The sequence below is a fragment of the Alexandromys fortis genome, unplaced genomic scaffold, assembly GCF_014885135.2.
Source record: "Alexandromys fortis isolate MF-2015 unplaced genomic scaffold, M_Fortis_MF-2015_v1.1 scaffold_1, whole genome shotgun sequence".
In the NCBI taxonomy this organism is placed as follows: Eukaryota; Metazoa; Chordata; class Mammalia; order Rodentia; family Cricetidae; genus Alexandromys; species Alexandromys fortis.
The window spans coordinates 15,790,385-15,816,042 of record NW_026067927.1 but is presented as its reverse complement, the minus strand read 5'-3'; the positions used below and the strand labels follow the sequence as shown (position 1 = coordinate 15,816,042).

At 44.6% G+C, this 25,658-nt stretch overlaps 1 protein-coding gene across 10 annotated transcripts in view; it reads left to right on the top strand.

Annotated features, from left to right (window-relative positions):
* The window catches only part of Hydin (HYDIN axonemal central pair apparatus protein), a 326,725-nt gene that overhangs the window by 41,894 nt on the left and 259,173 nt on the right, over nucleotides 1-25,658 (top strand). For all 10 annotated transcript variants that reach the window (XR_007592102.1, XR_007592103.1, XR_007592104.1 and 7 more), the window contains exons 4-7: nucleotides 3,270-3,389; nucleotides 5,107-5,241; nucleotides 13,586-13,785; nucleotides 19,796-19,920. Coding sequence is in view for 4 of the 10 variants with exons in the window: in XM_050144333.1 (XP_050000290.1) it covers nucleotides 3,270-3,389; nucleotides 5,107-5,241; nucleotides 13,586-13,785; nucleotides 19,796-19,920 (580 nt within the window). In the remaining 6 variants the exon portion in view is untranslated. The remainder of the gene's footprint in view (nucleotides 1-3,269; nucleotides 3,390-5,106; nucleotides 5,242-13,585; nucleotides 13,786-19,795; nucleotides 19,921-25,658) is intronic.

Below are 25,658 nucleotides of genomic sequence, written 5' to 3'. Positions count from 1 at the left end.
CCTCCCCCCCTCCCTCCCTCCCTCCCTCCCTCCCTCCCTTCTTTCCTTTGTTTGTGTATGGGTAGTGTGTATGTGCATGTCTGTGCTTGCATGTGTGTGTTGGGGAGTGTGCACATGTGTGTGTGCATGTGGAGACTGACATGGGGTTCTGCACTCACCACCTTATTTATTAAGGCAAAGTTTCTCACTTGAACCCAGAGTTCACAGATTTAGTTAGTCTAGATATCCAGCCTGCTTCTGGGATCACTCACCTCTGCCTTCTGAGTGCTGGGGTTAGAGGTGGCTACCATGTCTGACTGTGTGTAACAAGTGCTCAAACCACCGAGCCATACCCCAGCCCTCTAGTCTCTGATTCTGTGTCACCTCTCCATTCCCAGTGATCTACAGTACAACATGAATGAAGTTTTAGACTCTAAATGAGGTCTTGGCGAGGGGGTAAAAAGCTTACTGTCAAGCTTGATGACCTGGGTTCAGTTCTTAGGTACTGCCTGGAAGAGAGAGAACCAACTCCCACAAATTGTCCTCTGGTCTCTAGGTGCACATCACAGTAAGCATATTTTGCAGGTATGTGTGTATGCACACATGCACACTAAATATACATGTAATTAAAATGTAAATGGGATCATGTTACTCCCACATTTAAATCTACTTGTGACTCTCATACGATCTAAACTTGACCCCCGGATCCTAAGACTGGACATCCTCCTCCCTTCTGTCTTCATGGCCTTATTGACTCCCAGCTGTTCCTCCTTTCCCCTCTTTACATGCAGAAGTATTCTCGTGAGAGAAAGGGGAGATTGGTTTGCCCTGCTAAAGAGGAAGCTGTGGGAAATCCTCTCTGCGCTAGACAGATGTCTGAAGCAAGTCATACAAAGGTTTAGAAATGGCGTTCCAATGGGAAGGAAGAGAAAATATAAAGCGTGGGAAGGGATTCCATCACGGACAGGTCTGTTGGTGGCTCAGTTCACTACTGTTATGAAGGGTGTGTAAGCTTGTGAATAATTTTTGGAAGGAGAATAGCCTTCTTTAAAATAAAAACTTGTGTGTTGCATCTGTGTATTTATATATGTATCATGAGTGTAAGCATGTTCATATAACCACTGGCTCCCTGAAAGGTTGCTTATGTCAATTTTTTGACCATTATCTCTTCCTTCAAAAGATTCCTAACTTACCCTCCACATCGTAGGTTAAATTTTCCTCTGTGTGAGGGGAATGTGACAGATGCACTCTTTCATTTCTGACTGATTCCTCTCATATCATGATGTTGCTCATTGCTCTGATAAAAAGCAAGTACCCAGTGAAACTCACAGCAGTAGCAGAAGCCATAGGGATGTGCCCATCCCTGGCCTGATGTGAGTGTCCAGCTAGGGCACACATGTCATGGATAAACAAGTTCTCACTGATGTTGTCTGTATGGCCCAGTCGTTTAGATAGAGTGGACAGTTACGCCTTTATCATCCTTTTCTCCTTCCCTTATATCTGAAGATCCAAGACAAATGTCTCCCTCTATGAGAATACCTTCAGTGGTTTCCTTTGGACATTGTTATAATTATAATTTTTATCTTCCCAAAAATGTTTCTGTTTGAGCTTCTTTGTTGAAGGGAGTTGGTTTTTTTTTTATTTCTGCAGGTTCTCTTTGTTTGTATGGTCGGTTGGTTGGTTGGCTGGTTTGGACTTGTTTCCCCAAGGTTTAAATGACATTATTTTCACACTTTTTACCCTTGTTAATTATGTTGAACAGCCAACACTTTTTTGTTTCTTGGATAAAATAAAATACTCCCTTTTTCCTGTTAGCATCTCTTGCACATTGTTGCCTCTGTTTTCAATGGTTTTATAATTACTACCTAGGTGTGGGTGTCTTTTTAACCCTACTGGAGCTCATAAGGCCTCCTGCATGTTTGCATTGGTGTTATCATCAACTATAGAAACCTCTCTGCCATTGTTCTAGCAATAACGCCTCTTCCCCACTTGCGCATTCCCAGCCTCCACATGCTGCACACATTCTAGGCCTTTTCACGTATCCCCTCCCATATCAGTTCTGAAGTTTCTCTCATCTCAGTCTGCCTTCTTCTGAATGTTCTTCTAACCTTCCTCCGTACCAGCACCACTTCAGCTGTGGCTAACCTGCTGTTAAACACGTACACACCCTGACTCCCTGCTTCCCATGACCGTGTGTAGTACAGACCCTGCATTTCCTTTCTTACTATTTCTACCTCTGCTAAATTCTGAGCCTTGTGTTTCAGAGAGTGGGTCACACTGCTGTTTTCTGCCACCTCTTGTTTGTGCTGACATACTGTTTTCTCATATTTATGGCTGGTTTATATAATTACAATCTGCAGGTTTTTGCATCTTAAAGAGCATTCTTGGTTATGAGCTATAAAATTTCACAATTGGAAGATTGCATAAATTATCCAAATCCTGTGGTGACTCACTCTTCCTTCCGAGGAGACATGATCGCTGGTGCCAGACCTCCCTGAGCACCAGCACTGAAGGACTTAGGGACACTAGTTCATCCTTATTCCTCCCTGAGCCCCAGCACTGAAGGACTTAGGGACCCTAGTTCATCCCTGTTCTGTGGCGCATCTAGCTACAGATCAGCGAGAATAAAGCCCGTCAGAGTCCTACCCTTCCTAGACAAGCTTTGGAAGACTAGTCTCCGTCTCTCTAGCCTTGCTGCAGGATCAGGAGGTCGTGCACATGTCTCAGCCCCTCAGTCTAATGCATGGGGGTTGACGTAACCCAACTGTCTTTATCCCCTGTGCTCTCTATGGCCATCCATCCTCTTTCTCCTGGAGCGCAGCCAGCAATTGTTAGCCATGTGGCAAGCATACTGCTGATAGAGCTCTAGCTCACAGGCTAGCTGGGTCAGCATCCACCTTATTTTCTGAGGCTCTCTTATCGAGATGTGGAACTGACTAGGCTATGCTGGATGACCAGTGTGCCCTAGAAATCCACCTGCCTTTGCCCCACAGTCTTGGGATTACAGGCATGCACTACCATGCCTGACTTCTTATGTGGGTTCTGGAGACCAGAACTCATATCCCATGCTGGAAGCTCTATACTTTACTGAGCCAGCTCCCAAGTTTTCTGTCTTCTTCCATAGCGAAGTTAATGAAAACAATCTCACTCATTTTAATTATTGTTATGGTAGTTTCCCCTTTTGAATGACCCCCATGTTCTTTATTTTAAATAATTAGATCTTTGCATTACTTCCCCCAGTCATCTTGACCATTGTTCACAGTATGAGTAATTTTCTCTTTCAATTGCAGTATTCTGGAGTTGACTTGGACCAGGCCCTATTTCAGCCCTTTCCATCAGAAATCATATTCCAGAACTATTCTCCCTGTGAAGTCTATGAGGTTCCATTGGTTTTAAGAAACAACGACAAAGTGAGTATGTTCGCTGGCATAGGCGAACTATATAACTTGTGGTTTTCTTCCCTTTTGTGGTCTTTTCCATTATATGACACAGTGAGACTTCGTCTGCAGAAGACTTGTCCCGACGTCCATGCTCTTTTATAATTAAATGGAGGGCTTCTTCTCTAGCCTTGTGTCTTTTCTTCTTTAGAGATAAAACTAGGGTTTGTTTCAAAGAAAAGAATTCAATGCCGGAGGATTTCCTTGACACCTGATAGTAATGGAAGGGGGATTATGGGAAAGCTTTAAGTACAGTTAAGTGCAAAAATAAACAGATGGTGTGCGAAGGGGGGACACCTCAGCAATACTAAACTCCAAGGGAAAGACAATAGGAGTTCAGGAAAAGAGGTGAGCTACAAGAAAAATGAGAAACTGAGTCTGTGCAGGAGCCCAAAGCAAGCGGGAGGACGTGGAGGTGTGTTCACCCAGCAGCTCACTAAAGGGCTCAGTGATGTCTTTCAGAGATCAACAGGGTGATTAGTGCCAGCAAGGCCAGATGCTGGAGACAGCGGTAGGTTTAGAGTTTGGCTTTGCTTGTTTGTTTCGGGCTGCACTGCTGTTAGCAGGAGGAGCTCACAATGGAAGCTAAGGGTAAGCAGAGCCATGAGAGAGAACGGAAGGGGCCGAGGGTCGTGTCCCTGGGCCTCACGAAGAGCCACGTTCTGTGGACACAGGGCTGCCAACAGGTTCATTTTCTCATGTAGAATTCTCTTCTCCCCTCTTACAACTGTTTTATACTTGTTATGTATTATTAGCCTAGTAAGGATGGAGTGGGCCTAGTCTCTAGTCCCTTGTAATTCCTTCCAACCCTAAACAAGAAGCGACTATTAGTAGGTCTATATGAGGAAGTTGGGGTGAGGGGAATATATAAATTTCATCTTCCAAAAGACACAGTTTTTGTGGATAACCCAACACCTCTTGGGTGAGATTCAGCCAAAGCATTGGCCCCACAGGAAGTCCTCAACCAGGGAACTTCCAATTATCCACAAGCGGGTGACTTTCTCCAGGCTTGGCAGGTATGTTCTCACATGACTTACACCAGGCTGTGTGCTGAAAGGCAGATATAAGCTCTCTTCTCTCTTCCTGACATACAAGTGCCCATGGAGATCAGAGGTGTCGGATGCCCCTGAATCTGGAGTTACGGTCAATTATGAAGCGCTCAACACGGGAGCTGGTGTCTGAGCCTGTACTCTTGAGCACTGAGCCATCATCTCCCTGGGCACCGTGATGCTCTGGTGAACACATATGTTGCTCTTTTCCTCTCTAAAATGTGCTCCCCCAACCCCACACGTCTGTCTGTATGCATGTATGTGTGTCTGTCTGTCTGTCTGTCTCTGTGTATATGTCTGTCTCTTTCTGCCTGTGTCTGTCTGTCTGTCTGTCTCTGTCTCTCTGTCTCTCTCTCTCTTTCCCTGACTCTCCCCAGGGTCTCACTGTATAGACCAGGCTACTTTTGAGCATCTGCTGATGCTGATGTTGGTACCTCCTCCTGAGTGTGTGCTTAAAGTCTTGAAGACTGACTGTCAGAGCCCTTAGGATAAAGGTAGACTCCACTATTTCCCTTTTTAGCTGAAGCCATTGAAACCCTGATGAAGGCCACACATAGCAAGGAGTGGCCACCTCCCAAACCATCATGCTTACTGTGCCTTCCTCTTGTGCCTGGTGTGACCATCGTGTGTCTCCCCTGCAGATCCCAAGGATGGTAAAAGTTGTTGAAGAAAGCTCACCTTACTTTAAAGTCATCAGCCCCAAAGACATCGGTCACAAGGTGGCCCCAGGGGTGCCGTCTATATTCCGGATCCTTTTCACTCCAGAGGAGAACAAGGTAATGACAACACTGGCCAAAAGAAAAAAAAAAAGAGTATGTATCTCATTTGTAGTTCAACTCACAGGACTTCCTGGTGTCCATGGTAGTGTTGGCGGTATTAGGAGTGGGCTCTGGTGGTGGTGGTGGTGGTGAGGGTCACATTTATTTGGTGGGTCTTGATATTTTGGTAGTAGAACTGGTGATGGTATTTTGTTGTTGATGGTAGTTGTATTAGTCTGGGTTTTTGTCAGTGGTTTTATTATTGTTATGGATACCTGAGGGTAGGCGTGTGAAAAAGGGATTTATCTACCTCCCCATCTTAGAGGCTGGCACTGCCAACAGCTTTAACTGCAGCAAGCCCACCCACTACCTTAGCTGAGTCACCTCATGGGGGATAGCATCCTCTGCAAAGGGGAGATAGCATGGGGTTAAAGGAAACTAGAACTTGCAGAAGGACCAGCACTGAGCTTCCTCCCCCACCCCAGTCTCCACCTCTTAAAGGGATACCACCTCCCAACACCATCATGCTGAAGACCAACCCCCTGCCGCCCCTAAACCCCAGGACAAGCTGTGTGCAAACATGGCATCAGAGCTTGTGTTGGCGGTGCTCTGGAGATTGTCGCTTTTAGATTTGGTGGTGGTGAGGGCAGAAAGGGAGGTAGCAGGAGGAGGCTGCCGTGCTACTAGCAATGAGCAAAGAATTGTTGGGTGACGAGGGTGCCCATGAGCCCTAAGTCACTGGTCTGTGAAGAATCCTGGCACTGCCGAATCCCTGCTCGCCTGGATCCAACCGGTTTATACTGTGTACAGAGAGCCACCAATAAAGAGAAGGTCCTGCCTGGATGCAGTGAGCTGAGAGAAAGGATAGACAGTGGGTTTATAGGACAGGACACTAGTAGGTTGTGTGTCCTCCCTCCCAGGATTCTAACATAACTTGGGAAAGAGACCTGAATTCAAATATTGATCGCAGTCAACCTCAGTTTGAGCAAAAATATAGTCAGGGCTCCAGGCTGAGATGAAGTCTCCTGATCCCTACTGTCTACTAGATAACTGGTTCTCCATAAAGGACTGACTTCCCATAAAATCTCCCTCATCCACAGCCAGAAAGAAACAGCTAACAGCAAAGCCCTGCCCGGTCAGCTGAACCCTGTCTGCACACAAACAGCCAAAAGCTAAGGCCCTTTTCCCTTAGCACTACCCCCAGGCTTTCCTAGATCATGGGAACCCCAGCTCTTCCTTGGAGGGAAGGAGCTAGGATGCAGGAGTCGCAGGCACAATTGCTGGTTAGGTTTTCTCCTTCTTGAGCCCACCTGGGTACTCAGGAGATGGCAGAAGGGATCTCACCACAGTGTGAAGGAACTAGAACGGAAAACAATAGTTAAATGGGTAGAAACAAAAGGCTCCATTATTAGCATAGGTGGGGGAGATGATTTCCCAATGCACCACCCCTTCTGAGGCGCCACTAGCAGTGGACAGTTGCTGGGGGAGGAACAATCATTCTTTCCTGAGGATGTGGCCACTGATGAGGTCCCCATGCTCCAGAGGCTGTCCCCATGCCTGTGCACCTATGGGCAGCATTGACTGAACTTAAATGAGTTATCCTATATATGAAGTTGGGAGGGAGCATATTGAAAGAGACTTGGATGGGGAGATAAGGGGTCTATATGATAATATTTCCTTGTATACAAGTATAGAATTCTCAAAACCAGAGCCCTCGGATAAAGAGGTGGGCTATGGGTAATGTTAATAGTGGGCATACTTATCTGTGTGTGCCATTATAGTGAAAATCAGTAGATGAGCCAGACAAGAGAGCTCTGAGCCACTTCTCTGCCACTAAGACTCACCACCTGCTGTTAATGTCATCACCAGGTCTCACTGCAAATGTGGCTGCCACTACTTTCCTGAAGTGACTCTTTCCTGCCTCGTCACTGGTCATACTGTTTGTTTCTTGGGTGGTGTTTGTGGAGTTTCTGTCCTGTTTGGTGACCGCTGACAGAAGGGAGGGGAGAAATCCATATGCGAGGCTTTCTGCTATGGATTATCGAGTCAATCCCTGGTGGCCTAGGCGCCCGATCCTAACCACGCAGAAGGATGAGGCAGACAGTTCTCAAGGTCAAGGCCTTCTTGGGTGATAGAATGAGTTCAAGGCCAGCCTGGGGAACTTCCGGGGACCCCATTTCTTGATTAAAAAGAGAAGAAGAAGGGCTGAGGATACAGGTCAGTGATGGAGGACTCACCCAGCAAGCATGAGGCCCTGTAGGTGATATTCTGGTTTCCAGGGCTCCTCTTACAGCTACCAGCAGTATCCCGCGTTCAGTGTCCCACTCCTCACTGTTGGGAAGCCGACAGGGCCTGTACCCAGAATGACCAGCTAAACTCAGGCATGCTGTCTTTCATGCTGTTGCAGAAGGCGGCAGAGGAGAAACGAAGCCGGGTGTGGCGTAGGAAACAGTCTATTTCACTGAGTGTCCCTGTTTCTTCCGTTGGCTGAATTGGTAGTCAAAGAGTTGAGCACCGCACAGTTTGCCTCTGTGTCCCCTGCTGACCGTTCCCTCGCCACTCTCATTCACGCTCCTCACATCTGGGGGGGGTGAGATATGTAAATTAGACTTTAATAAGCTCTATTTAAGATTAAATTAAGACACATTTAATAAGCTCAGTTGGATTGTCAGCACCCGTGTATGTCAGCACATTGAAGATGATAAGCCATTTGCATCCTCGCCTGCCATCTTTTGATTGGCTTCCTGGGCATGGCGGTTGCCAAGAATGCCAACTGCCCAGATAACAGGTGCAGTCGATTCACTTTGGCTTTCCCTGTCTCCTCCCACACAGACTTAAAAAAAAAAAACACTGTCTGTGTTATTAGTCTACTAAAGCCATTGTATGCAGCATGCACCATGGAAGCGTAATAGTCAGTGTTTTAGTCAAATAGCACCAGGGAATTCTGGAGCCTGTCATTTATTTTCTTGACCTCTTAAATTATGTTTATTATTAAATTGAGCTGGGAAAATGTTAAGCTCTGGTTAGGAGGCAGCACAGAATACTGACTTAGGCTCGAGAAAGCATGTCTGTATAGTGCTGCAGGGTGAGGATGTAGCAGTATTCGGAGGAGGGAATGCAGGGTGGAGCTTTAAGAGTCATGTTTAGATGAGATCAGAATGAAGGCACATCAGTTATGGTTAAATCTAGGTGGTGAGTGCCGAGGTGTTTGTTACACTATTCTGTTTTCTCTGCGGATGTTTTTAGGGGAAATGGTCAATTAGCTGTCAAAAATGGCTTTCCTATAAAATTTAATACATGTCTCAAGAAGGATAAAACATTAGCATATTTTATGTGCCCTAGGTATATAATAATCATAAATTCTATTGCCAGCACTTTGAATTAAAGTGTAGATACCATAACATCTTTTAGGGTGGATAGGAGATGGGATCCCGTGGCACCTAGACGAACCTTGAACTCTTCAGATGAGAATCCCTTCGAACTCTGACTCCCCTGCCTCTGCCAGTTCAGTGCTGGAATTATCGGCAGCAGGCATGTTCTCCTAATCGGTAATTTCCGTCGTTAGGAATTTTATTTTCTTTCTGTCTAGATTCAGCTCTCCCTAGTTCTGTCTAGGCCCGTCCTGTAACCACACAGCCCAGCATAGTGCTAGACACATTGGAATAGAACATTGACATGTGATTGTAAGCTGGTCTATTGTAAGTGTGTCTGTTCAGGAAAGAGGAAAATCCAGAGATTTGGGGCGGGACTGGGGTGACAGAAGGGTTGCTATCTGATGTGTAGGAGAGAGTGGCTGATCCTAGGAACAGGGTGAAGGCAGAGAGTGCGTGGATGTGGAAGCAAGCACAGGTGACTGGCAGGGTTAAGGGCACTAGATCACGCTTCTTTGCACTTAAGGGAAATCACTTGTCCTTGTGGGTGATATTATTCACGTGAATTCTAAAAGTAAATTCACATTATCTATTTAAACAATCAATAATTAAAATAAATTCATAAATCCTGGCTCTCTTTCCACACCCAAGGTCAGAAATAGTTCTCTTAACAGATGGGATATAGCTACCCCCATGACGCTAAGATCTTAGCTCAACGACAGGAGGTGCTACCAGTGGAACAGGCTAAACCCAGGATATCTGGTCAATCCCTTTTTAAACTCTTTTAGGATTTCCAAAAGAATTCTAGTTTCCAGTTTGGAAACTCCAAATTCTAGCTCCTAAGGAATTCCTTCTGAGGGTGAATCTAGATTGAGAAGCTACTATCTAGCAAATGCTTGTCACTGGTTAAGGATCTGGAAGGTTATCCAGATGAAAGGGGACTTCACTAACTCCTGGCCACATCAGTTTTTACTCTGTTGCCATTTCCCCCAACACAGAAGGCAGAAAGGGGAGGTAAGGCTTTAGCCTCTTTGACCTTGACCTTAACATCCAGTCATTTGTTGGAGTAGAAGGCACCATTTCCCTCTGCCGAGTCTCCAGAGATATCTATGCCCGTTTGCTTTCTATCAAGGAACTAATGTAAAAACCAGGATTCAATTCTTTTTACTCCCAGACAATCAATTCTTCTCTGCTAGTGTTTTCTGCTGGTTTTCAGGTTTGAAGAGGGAGGTCAGAAAGAAGGCTGTCTGGAGAGCACTGTTACTGGGGTAGCCCTTCAGTGGGGTGATTCACGGCAGAGTCTCATGGTAGAAGGGAGAGAGCATGGAACTAACACCCTGCCTTTGAATGGTGACCTGATGGCTCTGCATCTCAGGAAGGAATTCCATCAGCTGGAGCAATAGCTTAGGCTCCTGAGTCATCATATCTGAGTTCAGCCCAAACCAATAAAGCAGTATCTACTGGCGTGTTACATAATCTGCGATAGAAATTGTATTATATTATGTTATATTATATTATATTCCTAACCTTGGAGATTGGAGTGTGCTTTAAAGGCACTGTTTTAAATTGTCTTCATGTTCTTTTCTGGGTGTGGGAATCAGTTAAGAGAAAAAAATTGTGCCTCAGTGTCTAACCTTCACTTGGGAATTTGAGAAGACTCCAAACTGTCCTTGGTACCCTGTCAGTCAGCCTCCTCAGCATCTCTAGCAAGACATAAGACACATCGAGAACTAAACTAAAACACCCCAGGATTGCCTCTGAGCCTGGCTCTGCAGCAGCCCCTCAAAGCCTTAATTAATCCTCTTCCGACTGCTTTCCAGTTTATGGCTCTCAACAAAAACTTTGCTGGCTGGGTTTGAGCACCTAAAGAAAAATGAAAGCAATGCTTACCTCTTTAAGATGCCGCTGTCATCTGACTAAACAGTTGTGTGATTGAGTTTTATGGGGCTTCCTAAGACCAGATATTTCACTATAATTTGTACTTCCTTATGTCCGGATGTCATCATTCCCAAGCTTGGCATTGCCATCTGAAAAGCAAAATCAATTGCGAGGCGAAGAGCCCAACAAATTAACTTTAATACATTTTGAGAGTACTGTTCATTAATTTTTATTGCATACACCTACCTGAAGACTTTATGTTCATGGTCCCCCTTGCCAGGAACACTCTGTTCCCTGGATCTCTCCTGGTTAGTTTCTTTTGTGGTCCAGCTCTCCATCAAAGGTCACTTCCACCAGGAGGCTTGCTTGGTTCTTTAAGACTTACGAGTCCCGTACCACACAGCATTTGTCTTAGTTACTTTTCTATCATGATAAAATACCACGAAGGGCACTTACAGAATGAGGGTTTATTTGGGATTATTGGTCCAGAGGGATGAGAGCCCATCACAACCACTATCAGGGAGCCATGGCAGCAGACGAGCCTGGCCACTGGGTAGAAAGCTGAGAGCTCGCATCTTAGATGGCAAACACGATGCAGAGGAAGCAAACTAAGAACAGGGTGAGGCTGCGGCATCTCAAAGCCCACCCTCAATGACACACTTCCTCCAGGAAAGCCACACCATCTAAGCATCTCCGATAATACCACCAACTTTGGGACCAAGCGTCCACATGCCTGAGACAGTGGGAGACATTTTTCATTCAGACTGCAGCTCTTGATGATACTCCATTTTCTCAAAGCCCTCACTGTGCCCTGACTTACCTCGTCCTCATCCTGGTATCATTTTCAGTGGGTGCCCTTACAATCACCTCAACAACACAAGGAAGCACATGCCGACCATTCGCCGAATGGCTTTCACCCAGCACCGTATTTAACATGTGAGATTTATGGTGACAGGCCACACTGATTGAGAACTTCTCCTTGGCAGACATTTGGCGAAGCGAGCACATTAGCTCACGGTGCAGATTAGTATCATCTCTTCCCTGGGACTACAGTGGTGACCTCCTAGCTGGCCTGTCTTTCTCTACTGAAGTCCACTTACAGTCCACTGCCCGTGTGGTTACCAATGCTTTTCCTAAGCTATAAATTGGGCTGTGTGGGGGATCAGCTGTCCACACTGTTATTGCTTCCTGCCATCCTCAGGTCCTGTCACTGGCTTAAGAGATGCTCTGTGACCTCCCTGCCCACCCCTGCCTCTCCTGGGTCTCTACCCCTCCTGCCATGTTTTCCTCTGGCCACAAGCTCTGAGTCATACTTCCCCAGCGAGTCATCCAGCTATATAGCTTCAGTCCTCACTCTGGCCACTCTGACTAGCATGCCTCCTCTTTGTGGAGGTCCTTCCTGGCCCCTCCCCAGTATTCTGTCCTTTGATCACTTTATTTATTTACTTATTTTCCATTCACTACTATCCAGTGTTGCATTACTGATTTCTCTTAGTTCAGCAAACGTTCATCAAATGTTTGATAAGTCTGAACTGTGATGTAGTAAGGGATGCCTAGAACTCAGTGGCATGGAAGGGCTAAGCTTATATGGAGTCGACAATGAGTTCTCTGTGAGAGAGTGGACAGAAGCACCTGAAGTAACCAGAGGACAGCGAGTGTGAATTGAGCAAGCACTGAGTGTGAAGGCTCGGAGTGGCCCTGGGAGATGGTAGCTGCATGGAAGAGTGAGCAGGACAGGAGGACATATGGCTGGGGAGAAGATGGAGGCCTCACTGTGGAGTCCTCAACCAGGGTGACTTTGACCAGAGGCACAGCCTGAGCTCACTTCCACCTTAACTGGATGGAAATGGACTTTGAATGAGGAGGGTCTCAATAGCCCAGGAGAAACTGCCATGCTAGGATCAGGGTGGCAGGAAGTGGCTGCACTCAGGATATCTCTTGAATGTAGGTAGGTTCTCAAGAGCACCAAGAAAATAAAGCGGGGGGGGGGGGGATCTAGAATGTGTTAGTCTAGTCTGTTCAAGGTCACTCAAATGACGGGGACATCTGCAGCAAACCTGAGAGGATGTCTTAGAACTGGGTTGGGGTGTACTGATCAGGAGCTGGACCTCAGCTGGCTTTGTGGGGTCTTCGTGGGGACTAAGAAAAAGTCCGCAGCCTGGGCTGATTCAGTCAGGTCCCAGAAGAGTGGCTTGGGTGTCAGCTCCTGCTCTCAACTCTCACTCCTGCCCATTGGCAGGGGATTTTATGTGGTGTTGTATGCTGTAGTGTTAATCAGGGGGTTTGGTGTGGGACACGATGTATTTCCATCCAGAGAGGTGCCTGCTGGGAAGCTGGGTGTGGGGCTGGGGGTTGGAAGGTGCAGAGAGAACCACGGGTTTATACGCTGGCTATTTTGCCCTTATGTTTATTAATGCATCTACACAGTGGATGGCATTATATTGCACATACATGATGAAATAATGTCCATAGACATTATTCATGTGTTCATTTTCTTTTCCATCCTCATGTAAAGGGAAGAGGTTGTAACCACGTCTGTTTCCTAGCCAGTCCTTTGCCAGGCACCTGTACCCTCACCAGAATGACTAGACTAGTGGGAACCCCACAGCTTCCTCCCTGCCCTGTGGCATCCTGAGGTGCAGGGCACAGGTGATCTGCGTCAATCTGTATGCGAGACTTTCCACCCCTACTCTGTCCTCAAAACCCAAAGAGACTTGTTGAAAAGAAAAACAAGAATAAAATCAAAAAGCTCCTTTTACAGACCACTGTAAAAGGAAAACTAGGGGTTATGGCAGGCATTCTGCAGAACAACTCAGCATGTTCCTCTACAGACTTCTCAGGACAAATAGTGAGGTGTTCTCTCTGACATCCTTTCTAGTGAGAGGCAAGGGCCTGGCCAAGTGTCAAAACCTATAAACCAGTGGAGAAGCTTGGAGTTCAGGTTTCTCAAATGGTTGGAAAATGAGGTTGGGGGGTGGGAATGATGAAAGTCTGTAGAGGAACACTCTGAGTTGTTCTGCACAATGCCTGCCATAAACCCCTATTTTCCCTTTTACAGTGAGCTTGGCCATGTTGGGGTCCCCACAAATAATGATCGTGTCCTTTCCTGGCAGGATTATGCCCACATGTTGACCTGTATTACTGAAAGAGAAAAGTTTGTTGTGCCCGTCAAAGCCAGAGGGGCTCGAGCCATCCTGGACTTCCCTGACGAGCTGAATTTTTCCACTTGCCCTGTGAAATACAGCACCCAGAAGGTTCTGCTGGTCCGAAACATTGGCAACAAAGACTCCGTGTTCCACCTCAAAGCTCGCAGGTATGCATTCCTGCAACTCTGGCCTTTGATCACTTACAGCCAACTCTGGCTGGACTAGCTTTGGGGGTGGCTTGGCTTGTTACAGCTTCAGCTGCAAAGCTGGGAGACCACATTGCTGTCGATCAGGCTGTGTCTTCATCCTAAAGGGATCGAACATTCCAGGTTTACCATCCATGTCTTACCAAATGTCACCTTCTTTAATACATAGGATGACCCATGGGAATTTATAAGTAAACCTAGATTTTTTTTTAACCAAGAATTGGGAATATTGGCTGTGTTCGTTTGCTATTGATGATACACCAGGTTATCATAAATTTAGTGACTTCAAACAATATAAATTGATAATTTCACATCACAGTGGATATCAGCAGGCCTTTATCCTTTCTGGAGGCCTGTGAGGAGAACACATGCCTTAGCTTTTCATCTTCTACAGAGTTGCCCATATTCCTTGACCTGTGATCCTCAGTTTTTTCATCTGAGAAATGGGGGGCTATAGTCACTTTATAGAGTTTTTACTGAGGATAAAATTAGTTAGCAAAGCCAAGCTGCTGGAGTAATGCACGTGCTGTGTAACAAGTGTCTGTCCTTTTGTTTTTTTTTTTTAAGTGAGCTAATGCCAGGTGGTAAAAAGAATACTAGCTCTCCAAATATTTATAATTCTAATTTTTGTTAAAAAGAAATAAAAGATGCTGCTATGTTTGGTTTGCAGAGGAAAGCTGACACATAGTTTCCCTTCAGGAATGAGTTTTATCATATTGATGTTTTTATATGTAAACGAGAAGTCACCCGATATGGAAAAACAAATGCAGGCAGAATATCCTCTTGGATCGGTTGTCTAATTCTTAACACTTTTCACCTATCAGTTTCTTACATATCAGATACATGTAAATGCCAAGAAAGCAAACAAACAAACCCACAGTCAACAGTGTAATATTGCTGACAAGTATCTAAGACATTTCTGTTCATTTACCCATTCAGCTGTGAACAAATTACCACATTTTCCTAGCGCAGTAATTCGGAGTTTAAGTGAGGAGTAAACTCAGGGGCAGCTGGGAATCAGCGTGAGAGACCCTGTCCCCACGTTCCCACCTTACAGCTGAAGGTGGGAGGAAGAAAATGACCTAGCAAGTCCCCTCGGGAAGTTATCACCGAAGCTGTATTAGCACACACAGACTTGGGGCTTGTTTACCCTTCTCCTGTGTGGCTGTCATCACCGTTGGGGTAATGACCTTCCAAGCCTCTTGCGTCATTAGATCGCACTGTGTCTGACCATGGGTCACCAGAAGACTAGAGGACAGGAAGAAGGGGGTAGGGGGCTCCTTCACCCTCTCCTTCCTCAGCTGAGCCCTGTCTTCACTGTGGCCCCAGCTGCCATCAGACTGGACCCCAGGATCTGATAACCCTCCTCACTTCCTCTTCCTTTTGCTTCTGGTCTAAGGATTGGGATGTCTAGCCGCTGTTGGCCATCCCTCACTGTGTGAAGGCAGGTTTCTCATTTTGCCCGTCTTTTGTGTGGTCAAGTCTCTCGAGTCCCCACCTTGCACATTCTGTTGTTTTCCTCTCCACACTCATTGTGAAACTGTACCTTTGTGCCTGTCCACAAAATTGATGATTTCTAACCACATTGCCAGTGCAGTGAACCGCAGGGCATCCTTCCGGCGGTCTCTTTTCTGCATTAGCTACTTTAGGCTTCTGTTTGCAAGTGAGGCTTCTCATGACTGCAGCGAGAGGGGCGTGGTTGGATTTGTAATCTGCAGTTGGAATTTCTGCAGAGATTCCCTAGTGGGTATCCTTTCTACAAACCCACTCAGGTGGTCTGTCTCCCAGACAGGGTGCATTTGTCAACACGATGCCAAATAGACACACAGAGATAGAACTGGTGACCAGTGGAGAATATAAAGGCAAAGGCCTTGCCTCTTGGTCTGAACACTTTTAGTTCAAAATACAATGTGAAACAATATCTCATGGGAAATTCTGTTAAAACAGATCTTGCTTTTGTTCTCATTTAAACAGTGGTTTAAGTGATGTATAAGATAGTTCGGTTTATATAGACAATAAGAAGAAGAGTTGGCTCCCACATCTGAGGCCCATCAAGAATTGTATCTTACTGTTTCATCTGCATGCGCTCAGCAAATGTCTAGGGTAAATAAGTGCTCAGTAAATGTTTATGGGATGCCTGGCCGACAATATGTCACAGAGGCAAAGCTACAACTGCAAACCTCCGCAATGACTTAAACTAAGAACACACGTTCCAAGGACTATAAAATGGGCGTAATGGTTTCTGCACTAATACAAGGAGCAGCGGTGTGCTATAAAATATCCAGAGAACATAAACAATTGCCATTCCACTTTAGTGCAGCTTTGACCTAGAACTCTAGCAGGTCACACAATAACGTTGACTGCTAAAGGGGGATTAATATTGGGAAGAGGATGATAGAGGGTTGGGAAGCAACTTAAAGACCTAAAGACTCAAGTTGGAAGTGAAATATCAGAGAGACCATGGGGAGGAAAGGCACTAAGATGATAGTCACTATTTAATATTCCAAGACGAGACTCATGATTTTTCAGAAGACCAAATTCCATCCATAATTAAGAATTTGATATTAACGAGGGTGTCATATCAAAACTAAACAGTGTAATAGACAGAACCCACCTCAGACCCCGGAGGATCACTGCTCTTCACTTCTTTGTAAGAGTGTTTTCTGACACTTGATATTTTGCAGGCAGTTCGGCCTGGAGGCCTCTAGTAAAATGAAGTGCAAAATCAAATTACAGGCAGTGATTAAACACCAGCGCCTAACGCACTCTGCCCAATTAGCGTCTGATGTATTGAGAGAGCTTGGGCAGCTCCAAGAGGTGAGAGTGATCCCAGGTGACTCCTCTCACTGCTGAAGAAGCTTAGTCTAATCTAAAGCTAGCAATTAGCACGCGGGGGAAAGTATCCATTACCTCTCTATAGAATTTAGAATCCTGCGGGTCCTAGAGATGTGACACTGGCGTCACCTTCTCTGCAGAATATTAGCTGAGGTTCTGCAATAGGATCGCATCCAATTCATTTCAGCATGTTCTTGTGCTACCGAGATGCATTTGGAAGGAAAGTGAAGGTGCAGTATTAGAAAGTGGAGAGGCAAAGGAGAAGTCACTGCTGTGCTGTTCTCAAAGTCAGAATGGGGCCCTGTCCTCGAGGGTCAGAGTCTTACTGAGCTGAAAGGGAGGAAAGGACCTTGGGCCTTGGAAGACTCAGCATCTTCCATAAAGGAAGGATGTCTTGGCTGCTGGAAGTTTACTCCTTTTCTATTCCAAGACAGTATAAAGATTGATGCAAGAAGGTGAAAGTTTTATTGGCATTCATGATTGACTGTGGGCCGGGGGTGCAGCTCAGTGGCAGAGTGCACTTCTCTGCTTCTTCCCGTGGCTTACCTTGCACCAGCATTAACTTCCGTGGGTGCGCCTCTCAATAGCTGATAACCCTTCAGAGGAAAGGGGGTTTCAGGAGTGGGACCCCACATGCAGGCCCACAGGTGCTCCACATGTGGCAGCGTTCTATGTAAGCGGTGACTTGGAATCTGAGCTCTGATCAGTGACAGTCAAAGGCGTGTCACATATGGGAAGACCGTGTTTTTCCTGATAGGATCCTGGCAGTCGCAGGTTGTCTATGCAGGAGGCCGTCTGTTTGGTCACAGCAGGTGCCGTACTTGGGGGACTTTGTGGGTAAGGAGACCAAAGCCTCCCACCTGCCCCGCCCCAACGGCCTGGGAGTGTGACAGGTGAGCCGGGGGTCAGATACATGTGAATGCGTGCAATTGGGATGCAAAACCTGGGTGGGAACAGATTGTGTTTGGCTTTGAATTCTGAGGGTTTGAACTTGATTGCTTAGATCATCAGGCCCAGGAACGGTGTTTGAGTAAGACACTAAGTTGTGCTGTACGTGAGTGTGTTGTGTTACAATCTCCCCAGAGCTGAATGAAGGCAAAAGGGGCAGAAATAGAAGCTCAAAATTAACTGAACACCTGAGTATATCTTTAGGTTCCTCCTCCAGCATTGCTGGAAAACTGGTAACGATAAAATAGCAATAAACATTTGTATCATGCGATACTCCTGGGGCCAGACATTATCCCAGACTCCTTATCCCTTTACTCTACACAGCAATCTTATGAGGCAGGTGCTATCTTGACCAATTTTCTAGATGAGAAAATGGCTTTTAAATAACTTGTCTAAGGCTGTGGCACGTCATTCGGTCATCTCCAGAGGTCAATTTAAAGGCCAACAACTCCAGGTTACCCTGAAGTAGCACCAAGAGATCACCAGAGTTGGTATCATGTCTACTAGGAAAGGAGAGAGAAAGAAAGATCAGGGGTTGTAAGAAGAGATCCAAACAGAGGGCAACAGAGAAAGTGAATAGGTATTGTTCCTGGAGGCCGCAGAGGTCCCAGTGAACAATCTCAGCCACCACCTCGTGCGACCCTTGTGTCTTCTCTGTGTCCTCATGGCAGAGAGCTTATGTTCTTTGAATCTGAGTTCTTTAGCTACAGGCAGACTTAAAGGATGCTGATCCCAAATGCTGTTGTAATAGAAGTACTCAGAAACAGCTTAGCCTGCCAGCTGCACGGCCTACCACATTACTTTGAAAAACTAGCAATTTAAAGACGTGAAATGGACCGTGAAAATAATTAAACGGACTGAATTTCCTGTTTAGAAGGAGGAGCTCCATGCGTTGTTCAAAGTGCTTCATAATCAGGTCCAGCTTACTATCCCATTCCAGGACCACTCAGTGAAACTATCCCGCGCTGCTCAAATCCACCCTCCTGCCTCCTGACATCTGAGTCTCCAGTTCTGTTTTCAAGATGCAGAACTTGTCCTGTTCATCTCCTAACTGCATTTCCTTCCTTCTTCCTCCTGCGTGTGCCCGGGAAGCTGACCTCTATGGTACACTTCCATAGGACTTTTGACCTCTGTTTGGATTCAGCCAATAGGAGCCTGGGATAAGCAGTCAGACAGAGGGTGAGGTGAGGGACCAGGATTTTTGTCAGTTACTTCTCATGAAGTTATCACAAAGCGCCCACCAGAAAGAACTTAAGCCAGGAAGACCTGATTTTTGCCTCAAGTCCACTCCAGCAGAGAGGGCAGGGAAGAGCAGGGCACTTGATGGCATGGGGGGCACTTGGCTGGCTTTTTCCCTTTTCTCCTCATTATCCCATTCAGGCCCCTAGCTCACGGGATGGTGGCACCTGCATTCAGGGCAGGTCTTCCACCTTTAGTCAGCCATCTGTGGAAGCCTCACAGACTTACCCAGAAGGGTGCCTCAGTGACCTCGTTGGTGATTTGAAGCCTCAGTAGACTCGACAATGAGATTGCCCATCGTGGTATTATTTACTGCACGGCTTCCTAGGCCGTTCCCCTCTCTTTGCTCACTAGGCTGCCTTCTCTTGCGATTCCTCCTTTCCCATGACTTCTTGGGCCTAGAGATGGTAGTGGCTGGTAAGAACCCAGAGGTGTCGCGTCATCTCTTTGAAGTTCCCTCCCCTTCTCCCATCCCCTTAAAATGGAGCCTTGGTAAGCTCTCCTCTGGGAACTCGGATAGGGTTTCCACTATTGTGATCTGCTCTCCTCTAAACTCGACACACTGGACTTTTAGCCCTAGGAAGGCAGGATTCTTTTTCAAATAACAGTCTATTCAATATTGTAATCTCTGAGTCTTGAGGGCACTGTTGACTTTTATCCATTTTATTCCCAGCAGGAACACCCCACAAATAAAAAAAAAACAGATCTGAAGGGCAAGAACACAAACAGGAACACGAATGAATGACTGGACCTGTTGGGTCTCTCGCCTTGCTGATCTGTTACTGTTCCTTTAACATTCAACCCGCTTCTCTCCCACCAATGGGCAATCAGTACTGCACTTCTGAGCAGGAAGTTGGATATGAGCCCTCTGAAGATCCGGAGCGACGTCTCCTCTGCTCGTCCTAAGAGTCGGAAGTATGTTCTGATCGTGCCTCCACGTGTTTTGCAGGCCTTTTTCCATAGAACCAACGGCCGGGATTCTTAACGTGGGGGAGTCCATGCAGCTGGAAGTGGACTTCGAGCCCCAGACCGTAGGCAACCATAACGGGAAGCTCATCGTGACGTACGACACTGGTATGCTTCTTTCTCTTCCCTTCAATTTCAGTTCTACAGAGGAAGAAAGGGCAAATAGAAAAACAAGGAAGCCAAGATGTATTTTGGTGGCACAAACTTGTTAAGATTGGAAAAGCAGAGAGCCAGACTAGGAATGCGTCCACCAGAGATGATGTCAAGTCCTATAGGACTCCCACCTAATCGGCTGCCCCACACTAAAAGCCTGCACTCAGGAGTCATAATGGCGAGTGGGGGTTATTTATATGTATATGAAAACTTGAAGGTACTGTTTATCCCATGTGCTTTCCGTTTGACCTGTGGCTGGCTGCGTTTGTCTGACATTTTAAAATGTATGTACATCCCAGTCTAGAATATTCTTTTATGTGTCCAATAGTCTATTAAGATCTCGCGTCCTTAAGCCTTGCATCGAGCAAGTGTTGCTGTAACATCCCACATAAATCCCAGAGTGTATCTCTTGTCACTAGTGTCTTCTTGATGGTCGCATCCCATAATTAATCATGGAAATTGCATATTGTGTTTTTGCTACTATTTAACTTACAGCCATGTCGACTGCTGTCTTTTGAAACATGCAGATGGCACTGTAGAGGAACCATTTAAGCACACAGCCAGAATAGAGTCAGCCATGGCATTGAGGTCCCAGGTCAGAGCTGCTGGCTTTGTACACTTGTGTCAGAGCAACACAGTTGAGACTTTTCCTAACTCCCCACGGGTAAGCAGTTCTGCTCCATCTTGTCCAGATCAGACTACCGCACAGCTGGTGGCTTGGTGGTGTGTCTTCCTGCTTCTGTCAGCTGTAATTCACTGCCTCCCAGCTAGAGAGACTTAGTTTAAGCTAGCTTTAGCGAAGGAGGAATCTTTCAACCTACATAAGTAAAGCCACCTCTCATAGCATGCGAGGATGTCACTTTGCAAAGCATCTGGGTCATCTTACATGAAGTCCACCAGCAGAGACTGAGAGTTCCAGCTGCTCCCCATTCTCAACACTGAGGCCACTGTCTTCACGTTCGATGCAGTAGGAGTGTAAAATGGAGTCAAACAATGGTTTTAATTTTCTAATTTAATCCCTCTAATTCATGATGTGAGACTTCTTTTCATGTATAACTGGCCATTCCTATATCTCTCCTGTTTGTTCATTTTTCTTGTCTTGTTCATTGGTAAGAAACCTTTCCAAGTGAACTCTCTACATACTAGTTCCTCGTCGGATAGATGTAAGATTCGTCTTTTCTCCCAGTGTCCAGCATGCCTTGTCATTTCTTCAGCGACAGTTCTTGATGAGCAATGGTTTTTATGTTTAATAAACTCTATCACCATTTTGTTTTTAAGATAATTTTTCAGCTTGTTAAAAAGTCAGCCTTTGCCCCCTCTGTGGTCACAAGCATATTCTATGTTTATGTCTCTAAGAGATGAGCTTTAAGCTGCTGTGCTTAGGCTGGAGATCCAGCCCTGACTTAATTGTGTGTGCGAGACCGGACATCACTTTCTTTTCTTACGCTCATCATCAGTTTCCCTCACTCTCACTGTCTTGCTCTTGGTCACTGCTCGCTACCGCACACTCTGTGAGATTAAACAATTCCCCTCATGCCTTGGGTTTCCATGACTTTCAGTCTAGGGAATGTTGGGTCTCCATCAAATGCCTTCATTAACATTATCATAGATTTTCTGATCTTTAGTCTTCTAATGTGGTGACTGATTTGAAATGCCGCTTTCTGGTATAAATACAAATTTTAAAGTTTGAGAAAATCGCTGAGGTAGGGTTTGCTAATAATTTGTTGGAGAGGTTTATGTTCAAATCATGAGAAAAAATTCTCCTGTAATTTTCATTTTACATAATAGCTTTTTCAGGTTTTTGTCTGATGAAACAAAGTGGTCTCAAAACACAAATTATTGAGTCCAAAGGTACAGAGAAACCCTGAGTCAAAAAAATAAAACAAAAACCAACCAACCAAACAAAAATCAAGTTGAGTGTTACTAGGAATTATTCTCTTCTCTCATTCTGTGGAAAAGCCCTTCTTAAAGATTTGTGTTGTTACTTGCCTAAATGACTAAGAATTTCGTTCTTCAAGTGTTGACAGAGGTTTCTGTCCTGCCCAGTTCCCACAGTTGTTAAGTCCCCAAGAAAACCACACAGAGGTCTACATTAATTATAAACTGATTGGCCTAGTAACTCAGACTTCTTATTAACTCTTACAACTTATATTAGCCCATTATTCTTGTCTATGTTAGCCACGTGGCTCAATACCTTATTCAGTGAGGCAGTCACATCTTGCTTCCTCTGCGTCTGGGTCACAACTGCAGACTGAGCTTTCCTCTTCCCAGAATTCTCCTGTTCTCATCGCCCCGCCTCTACTTCCTGCCTGGCTACTGGCCAATCAACATTTTATTAAAACTAATACAAGTGACAGGATAAAAGACCATTGTCCCACAGCATTCAAGTCATACTTTTCTTTTTTAAAAGACATGTAGGTTCTTAATTACTAGCTTGTTTTTCTTAAACAAATTTCCAGGGATTTTGTCTTATAACTTGAAATCTTAAATTTCCAGCATAGGGTTGTTGAAAACAGCAGCTCACGGTCTCTGTGCTGCTGGGAGGACCTCAGCACTCCTCCTCTGTCCTTAATTACAGGTCTCTCTCTAGGCTGTATCCATTTATTCATTTACTCAGAGGATCAACTATAGTTGATTTTCTTTATTGTTCACATTTTTCAAACCTTTTATGTTTTTCTTCCTTATTATTTCCCTCAGGCTTTACTTCTTGTGGCCATTCTCAATCTTAGGGGAATACTTAGAACACTGACTTGTAACATTTTATAATACGTATATTTTATAATACGTATATTTAAGACAAAATCTTTTATCTAAAGTTGGATTTATCTTCAATGCCTATAAATATTAATGTTTCATATTCCTGAAAACTTAAAAAAGATTCTATTTCAGTTTATCTTGTACCCAGAAACTACTTAGCAAAATATTAAATAATAGTCAAATTCTTGGGAATTTTATTGTTAGTGGGTTTATTTTCCCTGATTTCTTCTTTAATTCTTCCAGTGACAGAAAATGAATTCAATATGATTTCAGACCCGGAAATCAGTTGAGACTAACATTTTTGTCCAGAATATGTTCAAGTGGAGTAAATGTTCTCTGCAATTTGAGGTTACATATTCCATAAATTACAATAAGGTGAAGTTTACTAGTAATCATGTCATTTGGCCTATATCTCTACTTTTTAATCCTTTTTTGGCAGATGACAAAAGTTATTAAAATTCACAAGTATAATTATGGATTTAGCAATTTTCATTTTGGCATTTTGAAACTATAATACTTGGTATGCACAAATGTAGTATTAATATAGTTTCCTGTCAAAATAACCATTTTATCATTATGAAATATCTTAGTGCAAGTTCTGATATTACCATCTACTTGGTCTGACATTTGTGCAGTAGAATAGCTTCCTTTTGATTAACGTGGACATTCAATACTCTTTTTATCCTTTTACTTTCAACTTCTCTAGGCCTTCTTATTTAAAGTTTGACATTTAGAAGAGCCAATCCCCAGGTGAATTTTTAATTGACTCTGAAAATCTTTCTCTTATTGTTATTATTTTATTTTATTATTAAATTGTTCCATTTGGTCCTTTTATATGGAATGAGAGCCCTGACATATCTGGGCTGAGGTTGCTGACTGGTGTTATTATGAGCACTGTGGGAAATAATTAATTGAATTTTAACTACACCCTTCCCATTATTAGCTGTTGGTGTCAATAGCAAGTGACATTTAGAAATGAGTGTTAATATACTAAGTCAATGATGTACTTTTCCTACCTATGTCCATATCTTTGTAAGACAATGTGTCAGGGGAAAAAGGTGCCCTTAGACTTTCCTTTGGGTCACTAGATCCGAGATTTGAAGGCGGGGTTTGGAAAAGCACAACATGTGCCTCTGTGCGCATAAAAGAGTTGTTTGGTTTCCTTATTTTAAAATACTGCTTATTCCATTTTAACTCATCCTTTTTAATGTATTAATGTATTGAAATATATTTAATATAGGAGTATAATTTATAATTAAACAAGTCTTCATGTGTTACAGTATAATTTAGAAAAGTTTCATTAGGTTTTGAGATTAGTCATCTTAGATTGTTCAAGTGATAGAGTCAAAGCTTGAAAGACCAGACACATTTTAATCTTGCCAATATCCAACTCAGTTCCACCTAACCCAGTACCAATCTAACCCTGTCACCATCTAACCTTGTCACCATCTAATCCAGTCACCATCTAACCTGGTCATCATCTAGCCTGGTCACCATCTAACCCAGTACCAATCTAATCTAGATTTTTAGGAAGGGAAACTGAAGCCCTAGGAAACTGAGAAACTTCCTGAAGGGCACATATCCCAACCAAAGTCCAGTTAGAACTCAGAGGTAGACCCTGGACTCCTGAAATCTGTCCTTTACACCCCAGGATATCTCCTCAGCCTTTCTCATCACTACACAAACATTCCCCTCTTTCATTTGTTGGCATTGAAATGCAGTCCATTCTCACAGAGGCCAGAACTCCAGTTTTACTTTTGTAGAAGTGTTTGAAATGACACCTACGCTTATATGGATACTCCTGTGTTGTAAAGGAAGGGTAGTTCGATCCACAATGAATATTTTGTGTGTTGAAATCTAGCTAGTCTTGGAAAAGTTAATGTCCATTCCCTGAGGTGCTTCTGCCATCTGTGGTAAGTGAATAATTTTATGAAGATTGAAGATATTATTCATTGCATAAGAAGATCTGCCGATAAGAGCATGCTTTCATCTTTATTGTAGGTTATCAACGCCCAGAACCTTCCATTAGTGTAAGGCTGTAATGATTGCCTAAGCACATGAGCCGCGGAGCCCTTCCAGTCGGTCATGGTCATTGTCTTCCCATGTCACTGAATCAGCCTCAGACTGAGCTCTCTGCAGCTGCTTGACACATGAATTGATTCAGAAGGATATTTAATATGGGCTAGTGATGAATGTCTTTTCTTTATGCTTCCTCAAACAATGTTCTAGTAGAAAGATCACTGACTTGGCCTCAGCGGGAAGTGCCCAGTCATGTTTCTAGCCCTTGTGTGGTCCTGTCAGCTGTGGTCTCCCCTCAACTTGTTCTCCATAACCCACAGCTACAGTTCTTTTCTGCTCTGACAGGAGTTTGAACCAGTGCCCTGCTCCTTAAGGAGGTCAGATATAGTTCTTCGCCAATGCTGGCATTTGCTCTCTCCCATTTGCCTGAACCAGAGTTCTCCCCCCTTCCCCCTTCCTCCTGCTTTGTCCTTGGAGTATTAATGGATAGTAAATTTGTTGAAATAGGAGCGGCAGCAGGGCTGCGTCCCCGGCACCCGGCCGCCCGCATGGCTAGCTTATGCCCAGAAATAATTACACGGAAACTGTATTCTTTCAAACACTGCCTGGCCCGGATAGTTCCCTGGTTCCAGTTCCTTATGGCTAGCTCTTACATATTGTTCTAACCCATTTCTAATATTCTGTGTAGCCCACGAGCTGGCTTACCAGGGAGGATCTTAACCTGCGTCTGTCTGGAGCGGGAGCATCATGGCGACTCTTCCTCTAACCTTCTTTCTCCCAGAATTCTCTTCTGTATACTCCGCCTACCTAATTTTCTATCCAATAAAATGGGCCAAGGCAGTTTCTTTATTAGTAAGAAATCATTCCCACATCATTTCCCCTTTTTCCGTTTAAACAAAAAAGAAAGGCTTTAACTT